This window comes from Protopterus annectens, chromosome 3.part0 (genome assembly GCF_019279795.1).
Source record: "Protopterus annectens isolate FY-2018-M chromosome 3.part0, PAN1.0, whole genome shotgun sequence".
NCBI lineage: Eukaryota > Metazoa > Chordata > Ceratodontiformes > Protopteridae > Protopterus > Protopterus annectens.
Genome location: NC_056731.1, coordinates 1,902,171,100 through 1,902,194,905, shown reverse-complemented (window position 1 = coordinate 1,902,194,905; position 23,806 = coordinate 1,902,171,100). Strand labels below are relative to the sequence as shown.

The window sequence follows — 23,806 nt, the reverse complement described above, 5'->3', positions numbered from 1 at the left end:
AGTCACAGAGTGAGGGGACCTCTAGTCTTCATTCATGATGGGTGTAAGGGTGAAGAACATCCTCATAAAAAGTCTGCTGTGGAACATCTACTGAATTTCAGGTGCTCAAAAAGTTGCCACATGAGCTTAGCTCAAGCTAAGTAGCAAAAAAAGTTCTGACATGACTGGGCGGTGAAAGCACATGAATATATTGTTGGAGAAATGGTAATTATTTTATTCCTCTTTGGCAAAATGAGCTAGTAGAAGAATGGAAAAGATCAGTCACTGTTCTAAAAATAAAAACAACTACATTGAATGGAACACATCCATACACACAGGGGGGTACACCAAGGATATCTGGATACACCAGTGGACACAGTTTGTACAAACAAATACACAGATAAATAAAGAAGAGACATAAAGAAGACTGCTAGTGATTAACCATAGTAATAAAATGTAATGTATATACAGTGTAATGTATATACAATACACTTTCATATTTATGGTCTAGAGTAAGATTTTTGCACTAAAAGGATGTCCCTGGAGATATCAGGATGCATTTTCAACAGTTGTGACAATTTTTAGCTAAGGTTTTCTCTATTTTTAAAAAAGCTGCTCATTCAGCTTTGCTTAAAAATAAAACAATAAGCATCTAAGGACTTTAATCATTTAGGAGATGGCTCCTTATGATATGACTGACTTTAGTGAAGTCTCTTAGCCAGTAACGTATCTTTATATTTTTCAAATATCTTTAATATACAGTCTAACAATGGAATTTTAACACCCAGGTCCTGGAAATGTGTTTACAAAACAATGTTGCGTCATTTTCTTGCACCATGAAAGTGGATAACTGCTCTGATTTGTGGAAGTGCAACTATTAATGTTTACAGAAATTCTGCTGTAAAATGTGCCTGTATGGTATAATGCCACAAACAACTGCAGCATACAAAGTAGGTGCAGGCATTCTTCCTATACCTATATGACAGGAACAATGTTGATGCAGTTTGTCCATCCAGTAACTCGCTTGGCAGCAGTTCAGTTATTTACATCTGTAACACAATTCCTTCCACATTTAATGACTATCCCATCATCCAAAACATTTGTTTGTCCACCTTTTCTACATTCTCTTCCAACACAACAGTGTTTCTGTGTTTTCTGTATTGCTTTCCCCACCTCCACCACATAGGACACAGGGGGATGAAAATAAGGGGCAGGGATACTTTCAATCTCATCTCTGCTTCAGTATTACAAATGTACATTAAACATAATTGTTACCATTTCAATAATTGCTTCTTTACAAATATAGGATTTTACTACATTCTCAGCTCAGTAATCAAGAAAATCATTTAATACATAACTTTCTGTTTAAACACTGAGAATTAACCTATGGGCAAAGCCAGTGGATAATATCAGGCTGAACAGCTATAGGAGCAGGTCCACCAGTGCATGTTCAGGGCTGTACAGCAGGCAGCCTGGCATGTTATCGGATCCCATAGCAGATACTTCCCAAAACTAAAAGCACAAGTGTTTTGAGAGACGGGATAGATGTGGTTTGGTATAGCTGTCTCTGGGGTGAAGTTATCATTGAATTCGACTACCAGTATATTTGCAATATCCACTGAATAGGCAGTGCCACTTTGAATGAGGCTGCCAAGTTCGTGGTATTCTTTAGTTTTCCCGATAGTGTTTTCCAGTACCTTAGATAGTCTTGATTTGTGGCTCTCTAGTTTTGCTATATATTCTAATGAGCTTTTTGCTTTCTTACTGCATTACTTACGCATGTGGTTTGCTCTTACTTTTCCATTTGGTAGGGCCCGACAGGTTTATACAGTTTTCGAGGTAAGCATAGAATTTTTCTGCATAACAACTAGCTACGTTGACATTTTTGGAGTGGGGGGAAGAATTACATTTGAGAAATAGAGTGTTGATCACACAATTGTAGGCATTTTGTACATTTGAAGGCTTTAAATACTGTAATATTTGCCTCAACTGGTTTAGCGATTCTGAAAGAGAAGATTAACAATTGGCAATTAAACTCAAATGGAGCTGCATATACCTGTGAGACATACAGCTGCCACATTTGTAAGGACCAGGTCAAGAACATTTTGGTCTCCAGTTGGTTCTTTGACTATTTGATCCCGGGAATTCTTCTTAATGAACTCCAAGGAATTTTTTGGGCACAGTCTACATTTGAAGTATAAATCTCAGTTTATCAAGCAAAAAAAGATCTAAAAATAATTTTTAAAAATACTTTTAGAAAAACATACAAATACTACCTAAATAGCCAGTCTTATTAATACACATACATGAATACACACACTTAGCAAACACCCTTTGAAAAACACTCCAAATTCCTGATTTTTTTATTTTATTTCTCACAATATTTCATTCCACTGTAGCCCTACAATTTTAATGTCATTAATTTACTGTTCCTATCACATTACTCTCTGACTCAATTAAATAATTTCCACCAATCTTTATAACATCTACTATAATTTTTCTTTTATATTTATTTACTATTAGCCGTACATTTTCCTATTCCTTCTCAATTTTTAGGATAATCACCTTCATACAGACTTTATTTTTACTTATTATAACCAAATCATCTGCATATGTCATGCAAACAGGAACCTTTCACCTGCTTCTAATTTCCCAATGTAATAACTTCATAAATCTCGAAAAATGTGCGTATCACAGCATTGATGGCAAATGAAAACAAAATACCACTTACTGGATAACCCTGTTTAACTCCTCTTAGTAACAGCATCTCCTATCCAGACAGCTATTATTATCATCTTATTATGCCTATTTCCCTTTCTATTTTTTTCCCTTCTAGTATACATTGTCTTACAATAGTCAACATACTATCACAATCTAAAAGGTTATACATTTTATCTTTTATCTCTTTTAACTCAATCCAGTTCTTCCTTTGTTCCCTCTACTCCACATATTCCCTCATATATTACCTCCTTCATTACTCTTTCCAATATCTTTTTCAACATCTTCATGAATAATTTGTAATCCATAAAGGTTGACAATTTTATATCCTCTCTCCCCTTATTTTATACATCGATACATGTATATATAGTTACATATATACTATTCCTAGTACATCACCTCACTGCTTATGAGCATATTGACCTACTGCAAAACCAACACCCAAAAGCTCAAACATCCACTCATGATGTTTTACTCAAGCTTAAACACCTACCCATCCTCCACTCACCAAGTATAGTGTCTCACACAAACTACCACCCACACAAAATCACAACAAGTAAACCCAAAGACAAAGACTATATAAAACTAATTAACAAGCTCCTTAAACTAAGAATATACTATCAACAAAACCTTACAATACATGGGGACATTCATCCCAACCCTGGCCCATATACACTCAAAAACTCACATTCCACTACCACATATACTCCCACTAACTCCCTTCTAGCATTTCATCTAAATATCAGAAGTATTAATAATAAAATCCCCAACCTTCATGCCCTCTTAGCAACTCACTCACCGGATATTATGTGTCTTACAGAAACATGGCTTAAACCTACTACTACTGATAATGAAATAACACCACCAGGCTATAATATTCATCGACTTGACCGTACCACAAAGAAAGGTGGTGGGATAGCAATTCTATATAAAAATACACTAACTGTTCATAGAGATTCAGTAAACCCACCCCAATTCAATAATGCAGAACTTCTTATAACCAAACTACAAACTAGCTACAATAAATACGTGAACATCATCTGTGCTTATATACCACCAGGTAACAATATTACTACCCTAGAAGAAATCCTTTACTGGCTAAATACTACCTACCCCCAAGAAACCATAATCTTTGGTGACTTTAATATAGACTGGCACTCATGCTCAACCATACCCCCCACCACACCTATAAACCTATTTGGATATAAGCAGACCATTACCTCCCCCACCAGGATCCACAAACCAACCAGTAGGGAAAGTATCCTAGACTGGATATTAGTCAATAACCAAGCCCAACAATACACAACCGGTACTCTCCCTGATGACCTCAGTGATCATCATCTGACCTATATCATTAAAGACAAGGCAGGGACCCCCCAGCAAATCAAATACATAACACGCAGAAATAAAAAGAATTTTAACCCTGCAACTTTCTTAAATGAACTAAAGGCAGTTGACTGGTCCAAACTAAAAAAGCTACCATTAGAAGAGGCCATAGCATATTTCAACAACAACTTCATTAGCATCCTTGACTACCATGCTCCAGTACGTACGTTAAAAATGAAATCTAACCCAGCACTATGGCTAACCAGGGAGACCAAGTCAAAAATCAAAATAAGAAACAAAACCTGGGCCTGCTGGCGCTCAACTAAAACCCCACTTGACCACTTAAAATACCGGCAACTCAGAAATGAAACAAAAAAATCAATTATACTAGATAAAAAAAGCTACTACCAGGACTTACTAAACAAGCATCATAATCACCCTCAAAAATTCTGGGCAAGCATAAATCAGATCCTTCATCCAGGACAGTCTACCACCCCAACCCCTGCCAACCTCACTAATAGATCCCCAGAGTGCATAGCCGATGCCTTTAATAGCTATTTCACTGAAACCATACAGTCGCTAGCAAATCAACTGACTCCACTAAATTCCAACACCAGCTCCAACCCCACTAGTAAACCTTTTCAAAAAAAGCATTACACAGCATCTTACAATCAACTGGCTTTGTCCATGCTCCTTCCCTGACTAAGCTGTATCATTGTTCACTCTAACTAATCAACTTGTTTTTCTAACACTTGCAGGCCTTTCTCTACAAGCATACTGTGCTGATTGTAACTGTTAATGTAACTGAGATTTTTGTAAACAAATGCTATGATACTATATATTTACTACTGTATAACTTTTTCAATGTAAATAATCTGTGTGTATATTCTTGTAGAAACTGATGTTATCATGTTGGAGCTTTTCTCCCCGGGCCTCCACTGAAAATGGACATATATCCAGTTGGACTATCCCGGTAAACAAATGTAAAATAAATAAATAAATAAATAAATAAATATACACACACACACACACACACACACACATATTATATGTATGTGTATATATATATATATATATATATATATATATATATATATATATATATATTTATATGGGTCTACTTCATTTCCCTCCCCAATGTCATGCGACCCTGGAGTTGGCATATATAGTTGGGGGGGTGTGGGGGGACAAAGCCCCCATCTATTTTCGTTTAAAATCTGTACTTTTGTGTTATTTTCTTCTTTTAAAGGAAGCTAGGTGGGGGGCTTCGCACCCCACACTCCCCTAACTATATATACCAACTTCAGGGTCGCATGACATTGGGGAGGGGGACAAATCCCAGTTTTATGCCTCGAATACTGGTTTTCGATCAAATGGGTTTAGGTGAAATGGTCTTTCAATTAAATGAAGTAGACCCATATATTATATACATAACTATATATATATATATATATATATATATATATATATATATATATATATATTATACACACACATACACACACACATATACATATACAACACACATTTTCTACTAGTATAATTTTCTGTTCATCCTTTTTAATATTACATACCTCATTCCATTAGACCTGGCACAATAGTCACATTAACTTCCTTTAATATTTTAATCAATTCCACTATAGCTATTATTTCCTCTATATTTTGGGGGCGGGTGGGTTCATTAAACTTGCAACACTCCATATTATCTTTTGTCCAGTCATCTTCTTTTCTTATATTCCTTATTAGCACATTTATTATTGATCTATGTTGCTTACAGATCTTCCCATCTTCATCCATTATGCCCGCCATCCTCCCCTCCTCACTAGTCACATTTCAGCAAAAAAGGGCAAGTCCTATTTTTTTCTACTTGGCCAGAAATATCTCTGCCTTTATATCATATTTTCACGTTTTTATTATATACATCTGTTTGTCAATAATTCCCCTTTCCTCTTTATAGTATTTTTATATTCTGCCATATATTACTCATATTCCTTTAACTTTTCATAAGTATGTATATAGCATCACATCATTTTGTATTTTTACCTGAATCATGGTCGGCATATCAAGAAATGTCTCAAATAATAGCTTCACTGATTTATGATTCTCCCATAATTGCTTACTTTCTTTACTGAACTACTTTGTTACTACAACTTCATCTCAATCTTTTTATCCCCTTTTTATGTCATCATCCGCTAGTTTTATCCATATTAATTCATAATCTAAAAAACACATATTTCATTATATGTGATTTACTTTCTATCTGGCATTCAGCTAGGAGCTGGTTGCCTTAAAATATTGCTTGTTCAATCAATTATTGAATATATTATTCAATTATTTGGTTGTGCAGTTAGTACTTAAGAACTGTTTGAAGATGTGTTTGCGAAATCTGAAAAAGCATGCCTGTGTAGCATGTGAAAGCGCTTATTTTATTTTATTTTGTTTTACTTCGATATTAAACACTGATTTTATAACATCGTGGTGGTTGTGTCCAGTTTTGGTCTTGATACTTTTCTCATTGGGAATTACAACCTTCAGATGGTAGCAGCACTTACTTTTCATTGTCTTGGTTACTGTTTTTGTGCTGACTACTTTCACACGATGGAAAATACAGCTATAGAATTGGACTATAATCCTGACAATGCCTCTAGGAGTTCAAGGTGGAACAACATTGTAAATATGCAGAATAATCCCTTGCTGGGCTTAGAGTTGCATCATTTATCAACGCCGACTACTGCAGGTACTGTTGATAATTTGAGAGAGTTTAATGACTTGCTTAGAGAGCTGGAGAATGATTTATACAAATTGCAAAGGTTATTATGGCAGAGGAGGCATATGGAGGCATGCCTTCATTTTCGTATTGTACCTAGAGGCATGAGAATCTTATGCATGCCTACTTATGGTAATAATCATCCCGAACTGTTGAAGAGATGGCAGAAATTAAATCTAGAATTAAGTTTCAATTATATAAAATTACTGATTGAATAATTCTCCCCCACTGAAGTGGAACTTACACAAAAAGTAGAGACTCTGAATAGAGATTTACAACACCGCTTCAAGGGAGCGATGTTTGAGAAAAGAATTGACAGTGTTTACACTCAGGTCACATTATATAGTGACAGGTTACAGCAAGTCAAATATCATAAGCTGCAATGCGATCATAAGGATTTTCTGCTTGGTCAGGTGTTTGTTTGGCCCAAATATAATCCACGTTCAGGGCAAACATCGGACAATAATGATGTTCCCCAAACTTTAGATAAAGAAAAGGCACATGTCTATGAACTTGATATAACAACACAAACAGTCTCAACTGCCGTTTGTAACAAGGAAAGTAAAGGCTCACACAGTATTGACGTGATTACGTCATCAAAAGAGCAACGTGATGATATTGCATCCTCTGCTCTTCCCTGTAATCAAGAGGCCTTAATGGAGTCGAGAGACAGTGAAGGACCAGGGGCAAGACCGAAGGTATCCTCTAGGAAGTCGGAAGATTTTTTTCCATTACCGGTGAAGTTCCGCGACAGAGAAAGGGACAGATCAAACAGTCGTGGCCCCCAGAAACGCAAATTTTCAGGGGACAACTTCAGCGTGAGACGAAGGACATGAAGCTGAACCAGCTGGTCTATAATTTTTCACGACTTGAACTTACTACTGCTGACTATTCCCTCTTAAATAAGGGACTGTCTTTCATTCCTTCTCAGGCAAGTAAACTCAGCGAACATTTAGTCGACCTCAGACTTTTTAGACGCTCAGTGGCATTAAAGTTAATGTATGCTAATAATAAAAATAATAATGATTGTTTGATAGATTGTTTTAAATGCAAAAGTTCTTTCTGTCCACAAATACCAACTAATGTTGAATGTTATATTAATCTATGTGAGAATGATTTCTATGCATACTTTTCTAAACAAGGACCTAGATACATGTACTTTAATTTAAGCCAAGAAGAGAGAGGGTCTTTAAGTAACCTAACTTATAATAATGATACAGTAATAAAACCTGCTGACAAGGGGGGATGGATAGTGGTAGTGGATGATGTAGATTATGACCATGCAATGCTGACTTTGCTATCTGATATCAATACTTATGTAGAGATAGGTTTTGGATCACTCATGAAAACTATTAATAAAGTATATGATGATATTTATGATTTATTGATGTGCAAGCAGGTCAACCAGAAGTTATAGGATTTTTTTCTGGTTGAATTTCCCACAATACCATGCATTAAGGGTCTTCCCAAAATACATAAAAATGTTTTTCCCCTCCCCATGAGGCCTATTGGAGCAGGTGAGGGTTGGGTTACTGAAAGGATATCACAATATTTAGAGAGTGTACTAGGACCCATTGTTCGTAATATTCCGAGCATCTTAAAAGATAGCTACCAGTTAATCTATGATATATCAACCATCAAGGATAAATTTAAAGATAACTCTTACTTAATAGTAACTTTACATGTAAGGAATTTATTCACAGCCATCAAGGATAAATTTAAAGATACCTCTTACTTAATGGTATGAAAGAAAAGAAGCCGTACACTGGTAAAAATAGACAAACCACAAAAAAACAAATAATGGAGGTTGCAGAACACCAATAAATATCCAAAATAATTCCAAAAGGCTTTATTTAACGAAGGCAAATTCCAATATAAAAACGTTTTCGTCCACACTGTGACTTCCTCAGATACAGTTTAAAAAGTGATTTCCAAGTAGTTTTATACAAAAATGTGACTCCAATCATTCAATTGTCATTCATTGATAGACTAATTTTAAAGAAACAATAACCCAAATGAAAACATATATGCACATAAGTTACTGTTTTTCATATATAAAGCCCTGGAGTACTGGCAAATATAAATATTGCTATATAGCATGTAGTAATGTTATAAAAACTATGAAATATAAAATGTTTTTAAAATCTAATGTGTTACACTTGAAAAAGTGTATAAATTATAAAACTTATTCTGGAGTCTATTTAGATACAACAGGCTTTTAACTTTAATAAAGGTTTGATTGATGTATATTCATTTAAGCCTGGTTCCGTATAGGACTCCAATAAAATCTGCCAGTAAGTTTCTCTGTGTTCTAATTTAATTTCCCAAGGTCCACCCCTGTGGTCCTTGGCTACAGTTTCCAATACAAAAAACTGGTATTTAGCAGTAGGGCATGTAATAAGGTGTCTGTAAAGAGCATTCTTGGAGTTGTGTTTTTGCATCTCATATGTATGCTCGTAAATCCTTCTTTTAAGTGTACGTTCTGTTTTGCCCACGTAGAAAGCGGGGCATGTCAAACAAATAGCCAAATAGACCACCCCCTGACTGTTGCAATTGGAAAACCTGGTGGACCTAATGGGTTTATTTCCAGCTGCAAGATAAAGTTCATCATGATGTACCACATACTGGCATTGCGTACAAGAACCGCATCTGTAAGTGCCTGGACGTTTATTAGAATTATTATATAAATGAGGGTGCTGTTCCAGCAGGTATTTTATATTTCTGCCCCTTTTAAAAACTGTCCTCACGTTCTTATCACCGAGATGTTCCAGGTCTGCAATTTCTCTGAAGTTATCCCATCCATTTTTTTATAATGTTCCTAATAACTCCTGAATTAGCACTATACTCAGTTATAAAAGCTTTGTTAAAATCAAATTTAGGTTCAGAAATAGCAGTATTGCTTAATATATCCCCTGTACCCAAAATGGGCTTATACCGTCCATTTCTACCTAAATCCACTTCGTCCCTAACATGGGAGATAAATTCATATGGGTAACCCCTTTCTTGAAACATCTGAAATAGTTTGTGACATTCTGACTTGTAATCATCTTCCTCTGATGTCATACGGGATAATCTGACTAGTTGTCCCTTAACTATTCCTCTCTTTTGATATAATGGATGGCTGCTGTTGAAATGAATATAACTATTAGGAAAGGTGGGTTTCCTATATATGTTAGATCTGAATTTTCCTGATTCTATACTAAGTAAAACATCTAGGTATTCCACCTTTCCTTCCTGTATTTGATAAGTAAAAGTTAAAAAAAAGAGGTAGTGGAAGCCAGATACTCCATAAATAGGGTAATTGTATGATCAGAACCTGTCCAGAAAATACAGATGTCATCCAGGAATCTAAAGTATGTTTGTGTATGTTGTGTCTTACTTAATGGTAACTTTAGATGTAAGGAATTTATTCACAGCTATCCCCAATGACTACAGCATAGAAGCTGTTAGGAGTATGCTATCAATAACAGAAGGGGTAATGAATGAACAAGAGTTATTGATATGTACTTTATTGGATACCATCCTCAACAATAATGTGTTTATGTATCGTGAAAAACTTTATGCACAAAAGTGGGGGGTTGCAATGGGCACCCCTGTGCCAACTCTTACGCGAACTTAGTGGTACATTATTGGGAGAGGGAGTTTTTGTTTAGTAGCGCATATTACCAACAAGTGCTACTATATAAAAGATTTGTAGATGACATACTACTATTTTGGAAAGGAACTGAGGTAGATCTCTTAGAGTTTATCAGTTTCTTGGAGTCGACTACTGATTTTCTGAGATCTACCTCAGAAATTTCTGTAAAAGAAGTATGTTTCCTGGATGCTAGAATAACCAGGATGATGGATGGTGGTCTTTCCACAAATTTATATAGAAAACCTTGTTGGAAGAATACACTTTTATGTTACAGTAGCATGCACCCTAGACATGTCTTTCCTAATGTGGTAAAAGGGCAGTTTGTCAGAATATATAGGTTATGTAAAGAGAATCCTGACCTACAGAGGCAGCTTGATGATTTACACACCCTGTTTTTAGACAGGGGGTATAATGATTCTATAACAAAGTTAGATGCTCTATTATGGATAATATAAATGAGAATACTAAAATTACCATGAATCATGCAAATAGTAGACCAAGAGGGACCTAGGATAATATAACGCCGTTCATTATGAGATATACCAATGACAATAGGAAAGTTGTGGACATAATAAGCAAACATTGGAGTGTACTCACTATAGATGCTAAAACATTGAATATAGTGGGACATAAACCAAGATTTAATTATAGAAATAGTAAGAACTTAAAAAGGCTACTATGTAAGGAACACACAAAAGATAGACTCAATAGATTAAATATAAATAAAATGGGTACTTTTTGTTGTATGAGATGCAACATGTGTAGATATATAACATTTGAACAATGTTTTGTCCACCCTACCATGATGTTTGAATTTAAACCTAAGTTTTATGCTACCTGCGATAGTAAGAATCTAATCTATTTAGCTACATGCACAAAATGTACAGGGTTCTACGTGGGCATGATGGCAAGGAGGTTAAAAGACAGAATATATAATCATGCATATGATATCAGGAAAATGAACACACAGAACGCTCTGGCCAGACATGTTAGTTTACATGTAGGTCATACTTTTAGGTTCAGGGTGTTACAGATGATACTGCAGAATAAACGAGGGGGTAGTAATTTAAACCATTTGGAATCTGTTGAGCTTGAATGGATTCTCAGAATGAGAGCGCATGTAGAACCAGGGCTTAACCAGTCTATTAGCATTAAACCAATACTGGATGCACGTATTTAGATGTATTTTTGGATTCAACTATATATATATATATATATATATATATATATATATATATATATATATATATATATATATATATATATATATATACATATTTTTATATTATACATATTATTAATATTCCATCCACTAATGTTTTAACAGTTATGAATTATAAGCGCTGGATATGCCTAAGGACCTAAATAATTTATGCCCTAGGTTTAGATGTACGTCAGTGCATGTATTTTAGTAAATAGTGTTTGGATATATTTTTTTTATATCAGTTAGTGTAGTATGATGTTGTAAAGTGTGCTTTGTTTAAATTATCATTATTTCAAACCAATTTTTATTCAGTTATTTATTACTTTATTATATTGTACCTTTTGTATTCAGAATACATACACATATTTCATTATATGTGATTTACTTTCTATCTGGCTTTCAGCTAGGAGCTGGTTGCCTTAAAAATATTGCTTGTTCAATCAATCAATTATTGAATCTATTATTCAATTATTTGGTTGTGCAGTTAGTACTTAAGAACTGTTTGAAGATGTGTTTGTGAAATCTGAAGAAGCATGCCTGTGTAGCATGTGAAAGCGCTTATTTTATTTTATTTTGTTTTAATTCGATATTAAAAGACTGGTTTTATAACATCGTGGTGGTTGTGTCCAGTTTTGGTCTTGATAATCTAAAAAACAAACCTTTTTACATCCTTCAATTTTATTCAGTCCTTCTGAACATAGCAAATAGCTGATTTCAGTTCATAAAGCACCTCTACTTTATATGTACACTCTTTCGTTACGTATCGACTTCATACCATATCCAACTAAATGTCTACACACTTTTAAATTTTGATTTACATTCCCTAGAACCTTTCTCGTGTTGCAGTTAAAGTAATCAATAATCACAACATCCATTTTCACCATCATATATCTATATATATATATATATATATATATATATATATATATATATATATATATATACACACACACACACACACACACACACACACACACACACACACACACACACACACACACACGTATGTATGTACATTTCATCTCTTCGAATAATGTATGCTCTTTCAGGTTAGCATATGCATATATTATTGCCAACTGTATTCCTAGACTACACGTCTGCCTGGTATTACCACAACTGCATTTAGTATTTTTATTCCCTTACTGTTTTCTTAACATTGCTAAACAAAAAAATGACTCCATAATTCCTTTCTAAAACTCCTTATTACTGTTCCATCCCAAATACTTTCATTTCTTTAATCTTTACGTAACTTTGTCTTCCAAACATACTACACCCCTTTTCTGCTCTGGACACCACTTTACAACCAGTCTTCTAACTTCATTCTTTATGCTATTAACATTAAGCTATATTAAGAACACGTTATCCTTTCATTTTTCTGTAGACTTTCTGCTGCAACAAGACCTTCCTTTTTCTTACTCTAGTCTCAGTAGATTAAGTGTCATATCCTCTCAATCATTTTCTTCCTCTTCTTATTGTCATTCACTATCAAATGCTTCATGAGCATTTTGCATGTAAATATTACACTCGTCTCCAGATTCATTCTTGTCTCTTTCCTTAAATATATTACTAATCAGGTATATTGTGTGCATTATCATTTTAATTTACATTTTCATTAAGATCGTGTTCATTTCAATTATTTTCTGAACCCTCTTCAAAGACCGTCTCAATACTTTCATCATTACTTTCAGCTTTACTCACATTTTTCTCACCATCATTTATTTAATAACAATTCAATCAGACGTACCCCTCTTTTCTACACAACACATTACAGTCTCTTACAGAATGTCCAAAATCCCCACACTGGAGGAATTCTTTTATTTTTGAGCACTTATGTATTAAATACCCCACAAAGATAACAGTTTTTAGTAAGACTCCAATACCAGGACATTCTTTTTGTTATGCTAAGCAAGTGTTGAAATTTACTGCCATAACATTTAAATTAACCCATATATTCTACCCCTCATTTAACAATTGTCTTTCATCTATATCTTTCATTATTTTAAAGGCATTTTGACATCTTTCTGCAACACACTGTCTTATTTCATCTTCATCAATATTTGATATTATAAACTGCATATCCACTTTCTTTTTAACCACAATATTAATTCCAATCACATCTTTCCAGGGTGAATAAAAGAATAGGTTATCAAAAAAACTGCACATTCTTTTTTCTGCCCACCGAGTAGTCTCAAATGTAACATTATAGAATGACTGTGACTCAAAATGTATCACAGCCCTAACATCTTTTTCCATAAAACTCAGTGGAACAACTAGGGTCCCACATGACATACATGAAAAAAAAAAAAAAAAAAAAAAACTGGAGAACTTGTTATGTATAACAGGCAACTTTCTGTATCTAAATGTCCTCTTGTGCACCTTCTCTTTATGCCACACCATCCAAAACTACTGCCAGCTGTGACCTTGGATGCTCCTGTTGCAATGCCAGCATCGAACATCTCCTTACTTCCTACAAAATATTCTATCTGCAAAGCCTGAGTGTTTGCAATTCCTATATCTTCTTTTGTTGTGTCTATCACACTCTGCAACTGCATCTCCTCTCCAGTGTTCTCCATGACTTCAGACCATAAAAGAGCAGTATTTTTGCTCACTTCCTTTTCCTTTATAAACTTCTGGAACATACTGCTGTTTAACCATCCTAGATGCAGGACTGTAACAAAGACAGCCTTAAACTCTGGTAGCTCCTCATTTGTAATACTGATATATCAAAAATCATTTTGTTGTTGAATATCTAAAGTTGTTGTTGTGATCTGTAGTTTTTTGCAGTTCCGCATTCAAAATGCCATTCTTCTCCATAGCTTGCCTCTCTCTTCCTGCACAAGCCCTCTGGCTCTGCCAACAGGAGAAGAGTTTGGGAATTTGCCTGGTACCCTGGATATATTATCCCTAGTCAGTTTAGTTTCCCTTGAAAACAGACTAAGACTAGTAAATTAAACAAATTGAACAAAAATTAAATAAATCTAATTGGCTTCTATCCTTATACTATATTTTCAATGTCGAAATTAAGTAGCAGACACTGATTGCCACAGTTTTGCATTTAATTTCTAAAAAAACTGTACTGTTTATAGACACAAAACAAACGGAGTAATACACAAAATGAAACAGAGTATCATTACAAACCTTATGCGCAGCAAAGTTAGGTTCTTTATCTAATGATTTTTTTGCATAAGCCAAAGCTTCATAGATCAATTTCTTCTTGTTATCTGCAGAGGTACTGCTCAGCTGGGCAAGATCACGTGAAGCACGGGCTAGCCTCCATAGCAGTTCTGCATTTTCACTAAACAAATACAAAACATGAAAATAAATCAGAAATTTCACTCCTTTAATGCTGGACAGTGCAGCTACCCCACCAAAATAAAAACTGCCACAGAAACGCACAAACTACATTTTATGTGCTTACTTCAAAAGCTAAGTTATAACTGCAGAACTACAGGAAATATACAGTAATGTACCTGAATAGATTCTGATATAAACATTAATGATGACAAGGTGTTAAAACACAGGCATCCACCTCTGAGAGGAATCAATCATATAATATTAAAAGCAGTCTTTCTTCAGTCCGCTTTCGCTGGGTGCCCTTGATAAAGCCATATGGTTACTTTTTCCTATAGGCAGCATCAAAAATAAGAGTTACCAGTAAAGTTGCATTACTCTGCTCATTCTTTAACGACACTCCTTATACTGTAAACTGCCAACATAAAATACTTCCAAGATAAGTAAACGCACAATGCACTGCTGTATATTAGTCTGTATAAAGAACATATTAACAGAAAGCAAAATCATACATTAACAGATGTAAAAGAACCATCTGCCAGTGCTAAACATTTAGTTTTGGATTACGTTGTTTCTGATTTCAGAAACGGATATGTTTATCTAAGGAAAGAAAGACATATGATGACAGTGGAAGAATGCATATGCAAAGGATTCAACTTTGCTTAAAAGGAAGACTAGATAATGATTGAACTACAAAAAACTGTAAGCTGTACTTTTTGCTAACTTGTTTTATATCATCATGCTGCAACTGGGATGGCTGAGGTAAAGTTCACATCAAAATTCTGAAAACAATCAGAAATGCAAAAAAATGTTAGTGATGCAGTTAATGCTGCACTGCCTCACACACCTTGAAGGAAGAGGACATGGTAAACAAAGGGGGAAGACCAAGACCTAATTTTATACTAGCAGCTTACCGCACTGCAAACTAAAGTGTGTGTGGCAGCACTCAAGCATCACCAGGCACAACGGCATCCCAGAAGTCACAGTTGTAGCAAGGGCTATGAACAAGAAAATCTAATTTCTTACCATAGATAATCGGACTATTCCAGGCTCCTATCTCTTACCCCCAGGGGAATGAATAAGCCATAGGATGAGTCAAAAGGGAGTCTATGGTGAGGCTAGATGGTCAGCTGGAGAACAATACTGATTAAAAAAATAAAGTTGAAGTAAACATTTGGAGGAGTTAAATATTGCTGCCTGGAAGTTTGTACAACTCTGTATCATGCAAAAAAGCAGGAAAAGTACATTATGTTAAAAACCAGCCCAGTGACATAGAGGGATAATACCTTGACTGTGCTCCAAGATCCATTAGCTGCTCGAGAGCCTGACGGTGCTGGCAGGTAGGGTGAGTGTGCCTATCCCAGACGTGGGGAATGACCACAAAATTAATCTCTAATGGAATTCTGGTCTCCTGGCTGAGAAGCATGAGGACAGAGTAGACATGGCCACCTTATGGTCTCCAGGGTAGGACATGCAATCAAGGTTAGTCCTCATGGCCTGCCCATCATCATGTGATATTGATACAGTAAAAGGGGATTACTGCTTCTAGAAAAAAAGAAACAGCTTAGCCTCTGTATGACAATCCCAGCTCGCTCACATCTCTACCTGGCATAAGATGATTTCATAGCCAGCATGGCTATGAGGTCATTTTTATCCAGAGGGACAGGACCCACCCAGTAAAGAGACATGCAGGAGTACTACTTAAGTGGTGGCTCTTTGAAGTCGGTAGTACACTGGACAAGAAAAGAAGCAAAAAACTATACTACGATTCTCTGAAAGGGATGACAGCAACACATACGAGATGTCTTTCTTGGCTGCAAAGAAGCAAATTAAGAGTTTTGAATTGATGTCTCAGAAAAAGAAACAGCAAATCTGTTTAAATGTTACAGAGAAGGTAATTTTCAAAAGAGGACATTTTCCTTTGAAAGTCATAAAACTGCATTCTAAATGTATTTGAGAATGGATAGCTCATTCATGGTTTGATCCATACAATTTTACTACATTCTATGTGTAAAATCTATATACTAAAGGGGTGACATGCTAGAATACCCAAAGATAATGGCCACCAGTTGTGAGAGTTCCACAAGGGAACTGTTAATAAGCAAATTAAACAGCAATTTACTGGCGGTAAAAAAATTATATAGTAGTATCTTCCCCTATGAAAACAACCAACTGATTAGAAGAGAGTGAATTTTTATGGATTTAGAGGAGAAAATGGGTAAGATGTTACATAAATTATGTAGGCTCCCTGTGGAGAATGCCATATGAGAAAGGTTGTGAGGTGTCTTGAGATAACATGAGAAAGCTGAGAAGAGCAACACAGCTGACTTCCTAGAAAGAACAAGAAAGTTGACAGCAGAGCAACAGAGCTGTTTTCCTACAGGGGACAAAATGAAGACAAAATTACAAAGGCAAATTCAAGAAAGCAATAAAGAGGAAGAGCAAGACAATACATTTCTTGCCAGATGGACCTGTGTCAGAAAAGACAACCTCTGCGTTGCTGGCCTGCTACAAGTTATACAGGGAAGGGAGCCTGCTCCTTTCTATGGGATCACTAAAGAAAAAAAACACGGATTCTGATACACCCATGTCTGCAAATGACAAGCTACAGAGGGTGACATATACAGGAATACATCCCCATAAGCCACAGCATTTGCTTTGTAACTGCCACTCTCACAAAATCAAAAGAGTCATTCCTGCAATGAATTGAGAGGCCTGGTTACAAAATTAAACTTGTAGATGACTTTGCTGTGAAGCTGTGCTAAGCAGTGGTTGTACAATACAGTATGTGCTACCTAAGACAAATAGAGTGCCTTCCAAATTAGTTTACCCAATTCACAGCGCTAGAGTAGCTGATACAGAGGTTTCCATCTCAACGCAAGTCTTGAAGGGCAGTCTATCAACAAAAGGTACAAAGCAAAGAAAATGACTGGCATAATCTACTACTCATGAAGGTTAAATGCAAGGTTGGGAGCTCCTAGAGAACAATGAAAGGCATGCCAGTCTCAAGACAGTGAAATGAACGAGTAATAAATGGGGCCAGGCTGAGATTGAAAGGAAGGAAGGATGGCAACCCAACATTTGGAGAGAAAAAGTCCCAGCCCAGGCAGGAAGTATATATCATAATACAGGAAGTATAAGTGTTCTGGCAGAAGACTAAGTCATTTTCCCTTAAAAAGCATGAAAGAAGACAGCAGGAACCAAGATACCTTGGTTAAGTCTGCTCAGGGTGGACATAAGAAATGTGAGGCCAAAGCAAACAGGTGTGGAAAACTGAACCTGCTTGCTTCATTTATCAGCAAGAGAAATAGTAGGAATAAGAATAAGAAAGGAGTGTGCATAACATACTGGACCAAGTAGGTACTATCTTGTGGAAAGCAGAATCATAGCTCAGATGCAATAAGATAAGAATGTGGATGGGGAGGGTTCTTGTTGCAGTTTTACTTTGCAATAACATTTCCTTTTTCTTACATTGGTTCGTGGACATCCTGCTATATATCTTAGGTTCATAGGTGTTGACTAGGCTAATGGCCACAAGGGCCATTTTATGCCTAGCCATGTATCCAAAATCTCTGACTAGTTCTGGTACCCGTGACAAGTGTAAGCAGGGGTTTGAGAGGAGAAACATTTACAAGCAGGGACCTGGGAGATTAACCATTTGCAGGCTGCCTGTATTCATTACAGACAGGTGTCAAACCAGGGATGAATTTCCTGTTCACAGACCAATTGTCCAAGTTACACTTGAATTGGGTTAGGGAGGAACTCTGCTTCACATGGATGGGGAGCCTGTTCCAGAGAAGGGGTAGTCTCTGGGATACATATTTCCCTCTCCAGTGAGTCCTATTTATATCAGAGGCAAGGTGCAAGCTTTTAGAATGGGTAATTCTGGTGCTGTTTGTTTTGTGGACATGCAGGAGGTCCACAGTGGGGTATGACAATGCCTTGCATTCCAAGCATAGATTTCCCCTCAACAGCCTGTAGGAGACAGAATACAGGAATAGGGCCTTGAGGTGGTCTGCATAGGACATGCAACTTATGCCCTGTATTCTTTTACTGAAGAACCCCTGTGCACGTTTCAGTTATTGGATATGTCCAGTTAGGTACATACCAAACTGGGCAATGTACTCAATGATAGGTCTAATGAATGCCGAATATAGTGGAACAATGACTTCCCTGGACCTAGATGCCATAAATCTGTTTAATAAGTTGTGCAACATCTGCACAAGATAAGCGCCTGGAGGAGAAAAGGATGACTAAGAAATGTGAAGTGTCAAAAGCTTAGGTTAATAGATTAGTACTAGCCTAACTGCCCTTATGGACCATTTTAATCCTAGCCAGTTATCCCATGTGAGAATTAATCCCTGTCTGTTGTGTCTGTAAAGTAAACACCTTAACCATTATGCCAACCTCCTACCTGTTTGATGGAGGGAATCCGAAGATCCTCAAGGGGAAGAATCAAGGAAGGAGCCCTGGTAAAGATTATGTGAACCAAGTGATGGTTGGGAATTACAGGTAGCTTACATCCTTCTAAGTTGGGAATTGCTGATTGAAGGCTCAGTGTCTGTTATTCTAAAAGTGTATTAGTTCTGGTTTAAGCACATGGGCTCCAGGCCAGTTATTTTACATTAAGAAGGTTTGTGGTCTGCACTCTTGTGGGAGGAGAGGCTAGATTCTGCCCTTCTGAGCTGGGAATTTCTGGTTAAAGGCTTACTGTGCCTGCTTATTTAAACTGTTTTTCTGACACTGGTGTGCCTTGTCTGCTGTAGCTCAGACTAGAATCAGGTCTGCTGAATCTAGCTTTGAGCACTAATCCAGGCCATCTTTTTTGGAGAAGGTTCCCCTGCACCCTAGTGGCAGGAGTGTGTGGTTAGAACTTGTCTGATTGAAGACTGCTTGAACAGGGCTCAGTTTTGAGTTTTTTTACTGGTTAATTGGGTAATTTGTTTAAATCAGTTTGCTCGTTTTCTATTGTTATAAAAAAATTGCACTTTATTAATCTGCTTTTACTGTAATTGTGTTTCTTCCCACTTTATTACCTTACTTTGCTTGTGCTTCTTCTTAAAAGTACTCAATTGTATTATTCTGCTGCAGTTATTACTGACTGGTAGTAGCCTGATTAAATTGCAACTGTTATTCTAAGCCTTTTGGTTTAAGCGCTTGGGCTTCAGACCAGTTGTTTTACATTAAGAAGGTTTGTGGACTGCATTGTTGTGGCAGGACAGGTAGCTTACAGCCCTCTAAGTTGGGAATTGCTGACTGAAGGCTCAGTGTCTTGTTATTCTAAAAGTGCATTAGTTCTGGTTTAAGCACTTGAGCTTCAGGCCAGTTATTTTAAATTAAGAAGGTTTGTGGTCTGCACTCTTGTGGGAGGAGAGGCTAGATTCTGCCCTTCTGAGCTGGGAATTTCTGGTTAAAGGCTTATTGTGCCTGCTTATCTCAACTGTTTCTTTCTGAAATGTGTGTGCATTGTTTGCTGTAGCCCAGAAGTTAGTAGTTTATTGGCCATTTTGGGCTAATTACCATCTCTTTCATTTCCCGGCTATAAAAACTGCATTTGCACATTTTTTTTTGTGCTTGTATTCAGCTCAGCAAGTGCCTGCCAGGTATCCTGCAGAGTTCTACAGCAGCAGAGAGGCAAAAGAGACTTTGGAGTGATTAAGTATCCTTTTTCTGCATTTTCTTGCTGTCTTTAACTAATTCCGCCTAAAACGCCGATTTGTTAGCATTTCTAAGATTTAAAAAGCTTGTTTCTGCTACATATTGTGCTTATTTGCTGCCTGCATTTGAACTAAGTCATTTTTGTGTTTAAATCATCTGTTTAACTGTTGTAGGCTATACACTAAAGTGCAATAGCCATTTATGTGCATTTAAAGTGTTTTTCTGATTGTATCTGCTTTATTTTCTGAAACAAACAAAACAATATATACTTGTTTCCCGCCTTTCTGAACTAGTATAGTCCAGTTTTCAGGTTATTACCGAATTCAGGGCTGCACTGCAGGATTCTGTGTTGCCCATACCTTACTTGGATAGAAGGAAGTTTCTCTGTTCACCTGTGAGAGAGGGGAGCTTTGAGCAGCCTATCTTGTCCCTGGAGGACTGGTTTCAGCCCAGAAATTAGTAGTTTATTGGCCATTTTGGGCTAATTTCTATATTTTTCATTTCCCTGCTATAAAAACCACATTTGCGCAGTTTTGTGCGCAGGTTAGCTAGGGTTAAACTATTCCTGGCTCCACAAAGTCTACTCTTCAATATTTCCCTTGGAACTAGACAAACTTTCAACTTAAGCACTCAAACCATTCATTTCACAGCCCAGCACTTGCTCAAAACTCATAGCAAGCACTAATTAACCCTAGCACTAGAACCCCCCCCTATGCTGTCCAGAAGGACAAGGCTCTCTATTCGTCCCTACCAGCCAGTCAGTAAAACAGCTCACTTTACCTATTCAGGCATGTCCAAAGGGCAGTTTCAGGTGTACTCTCCAGTCCAACTGGTGACTCTGGGCATTTTGAGGCAATGTTACAACTGCCTCATGTACACAGACAACACTCTCCTCAACACCGGCAAATAACACACATAAATACATGAAAACATACTTGGATGCTCTAAATAAAATTCTGCAAAAGCAACAAAGACCTCCAAAGCAGACATCCAAGCAACCTCCACACCACATCACAAACCATGAAACACATACTTCACATAATCAGTATGCCATGCAACCACAGCCCTTAAGGCAAAATAACATACCCAACACACTAGTAATAGGTGACTCTATAGTCAGGCACACTGATGTCCCATTAACTAGGCTGGACAAGGAGAAGGTTACAGTTAGCTGCCTGTCGGATGCCAGGATCTGCCACATAACACAAGCACTCAGGTCACTCCAGAATAAGTACAAATACGACTCTGTCATTGTCCATGCTGACATACCTCCCTGGACTACATGAAGAGAGACATGGAAGAGCTCTCTGATCACGTAGCCCAGGCCGGTATGACCCTGACCTTGAGTAGCATCCTGCCCTCACCAAGAATGATGCCACAGTAGAAAACAAAATGATCAATTTCAATAACTGGCTAAGTTTCTGGTGTCATTCAAAAGGGATCCAGTATCTGTCCGCCTGTGATGACATGCTCGATAAGCCACGTTGCTTCGGAAGAGATGGCTTGCACCTGTCACCCTTAGGCTTTCAAATACTGGTCAAGACTTTTGCCGCCCCCATAGTGCCTTTTTTAGGAAGACAAACCCACCACCGTAAATAGTACAAGTAACTAAAAACGGAGGATAATGCTACTCAACGCCAGAAGTCTAAACCTCAAAATGCATGCACTCGAGGCACTCCTCAGTATGGAGAACATCAATATCTGCGCAGTAACAGAAACCTGGTTTAAGGCTCCAGAGAGCACCCCAGCACTACCAGGCTATAACTCGTATCATACTTTTCGGCCACAGAACCCGGACCGAAACAAAAAAGGCAGGGGGGTATCCATATTCATCAAGGATACCCACACCTCCAGGTTAATGGCGCAGCACGATGCCTCAGAGATCATCCATGTGCAACTAACAACGGGCAAAACTGCAATTCAAATTGTAGCTTGCTACAGATCACCCACCATGACCCAGGACCCCCATTCCGTGTTTCTGGAGACAATGGAAAATATGAAGGTCCTACCAAACATCCTAATATTGGGTGCTTTCAATTACCCAAACATTAACTGGAAGAACTACTCAAGTGCCAACTCCCTTTGCCCAATGCTTCCTAGAATTTATAAACTCGAATGCCCTGGATGAACTGGTCAATACCCCCACCAGAGGTGACAGCATATTGGACCTGGTCATCACCAACATGGGCGACCGGTGTTCCACACCGGAAGTCAACCCCTCACTGGTTAGATCAGACCACAGACTAATCACTCTGGATATCCACATTCCACCCCCTCCCTCAATCAAGGAAACCACCCTGAAAAACTTTTCAAAACCAAACTTCACAATACTTAAGACCAAGGTGGAAAGGTTCACAGCCCCCATGCTAAAGGATAAAGCTGTCCAAGCTGCTGAATCCCTTACAAAGGCACTCAATGAGCACCTGCAAGAATGCATGGATTGTGCTATCCCAAACAAAACCAAGACTCACTCCACCAAGGAAAGGAAACCAGTCTGGTGGACCCCTGCCATAAACAAGTTATAGCACAGGAGGAGGAAACTAGTACAGAAAAGAGTAAAATTCCAAGAAGGAAAGATCCCTGATCAGTATCAGCAAGAAACTACGATCCCTCATAAACTCATCCAAGGCTAGCTTTGAAAGAAAAATTGCCAAGGACTCCAAAGATAACCACAAAGCGTTCTTCAGCTATGTCAAGAACCTAAGTGGAAACTCTCAGATCTGCTCTGAGTTAGTGCAGAATGGCACAAAATACACTGAACCGACTGATATTGCAAACATTCTGGTAGACAGGTTTAGTGCAACCTTCACCCCCTCTCACCCCCTAAAGAGCCCATAACCATACCAGAAGAATGTACAGCCCTGGAAATCACTGACACACAGGTTAAAACAGCCCTATCCAAAGCCAAAAACACAGCTTCAATGGGATCGGACGGTGTCCCAGGCTGTGTCTTACTCGAGCTCCAAAATGAACTAACCCCTCACCTAAACACACTGTTCAAACTCAGCCTCTCTATAGGCTACGTACCCATAGAGTGGTGCACAGCAACAGTTATCTCGCTCCACAAAGTGGAGCCACAACAGACCCCGGGAACTATTGCCCTATACGCCTGACTAGCCTGGTCTACAAAACTACGGAGCGCATCATAATGGAACTCATTAACAGAGACATTGGGAACCTCCAAACATTGGACCCTACCCAGTTTGGCTTTTTTAAGGGCAGATCA

General features: G+C 37.4%; 1 protein-coding gene across 2 annotated transcripts in view; it reads right to left on the bottom strand.

The window, feature by feature from the left end:
• Nucleotides 1-23,806, bottom strand: part of RMDN1 (regulator of microtubule dynamics 1) — a 450,051-nt gene that overhangs the window by 303,629 nt on the left and 122,616 nt on the right. For both annotated transcript variants that reach the window (XM_044065986.1, XR_006364034.1), the window contains exon 4: nucleotides 14,770-14,926. In XM_044065986.1, coding sequence (XP_043921921.1) covers nucleotides 14,770-14,926 — 157 coding nt within the window. The remainder of the gene's footprint in view (nucleotides 1-14,769; nucleotides 14,927-23,806) is intronic.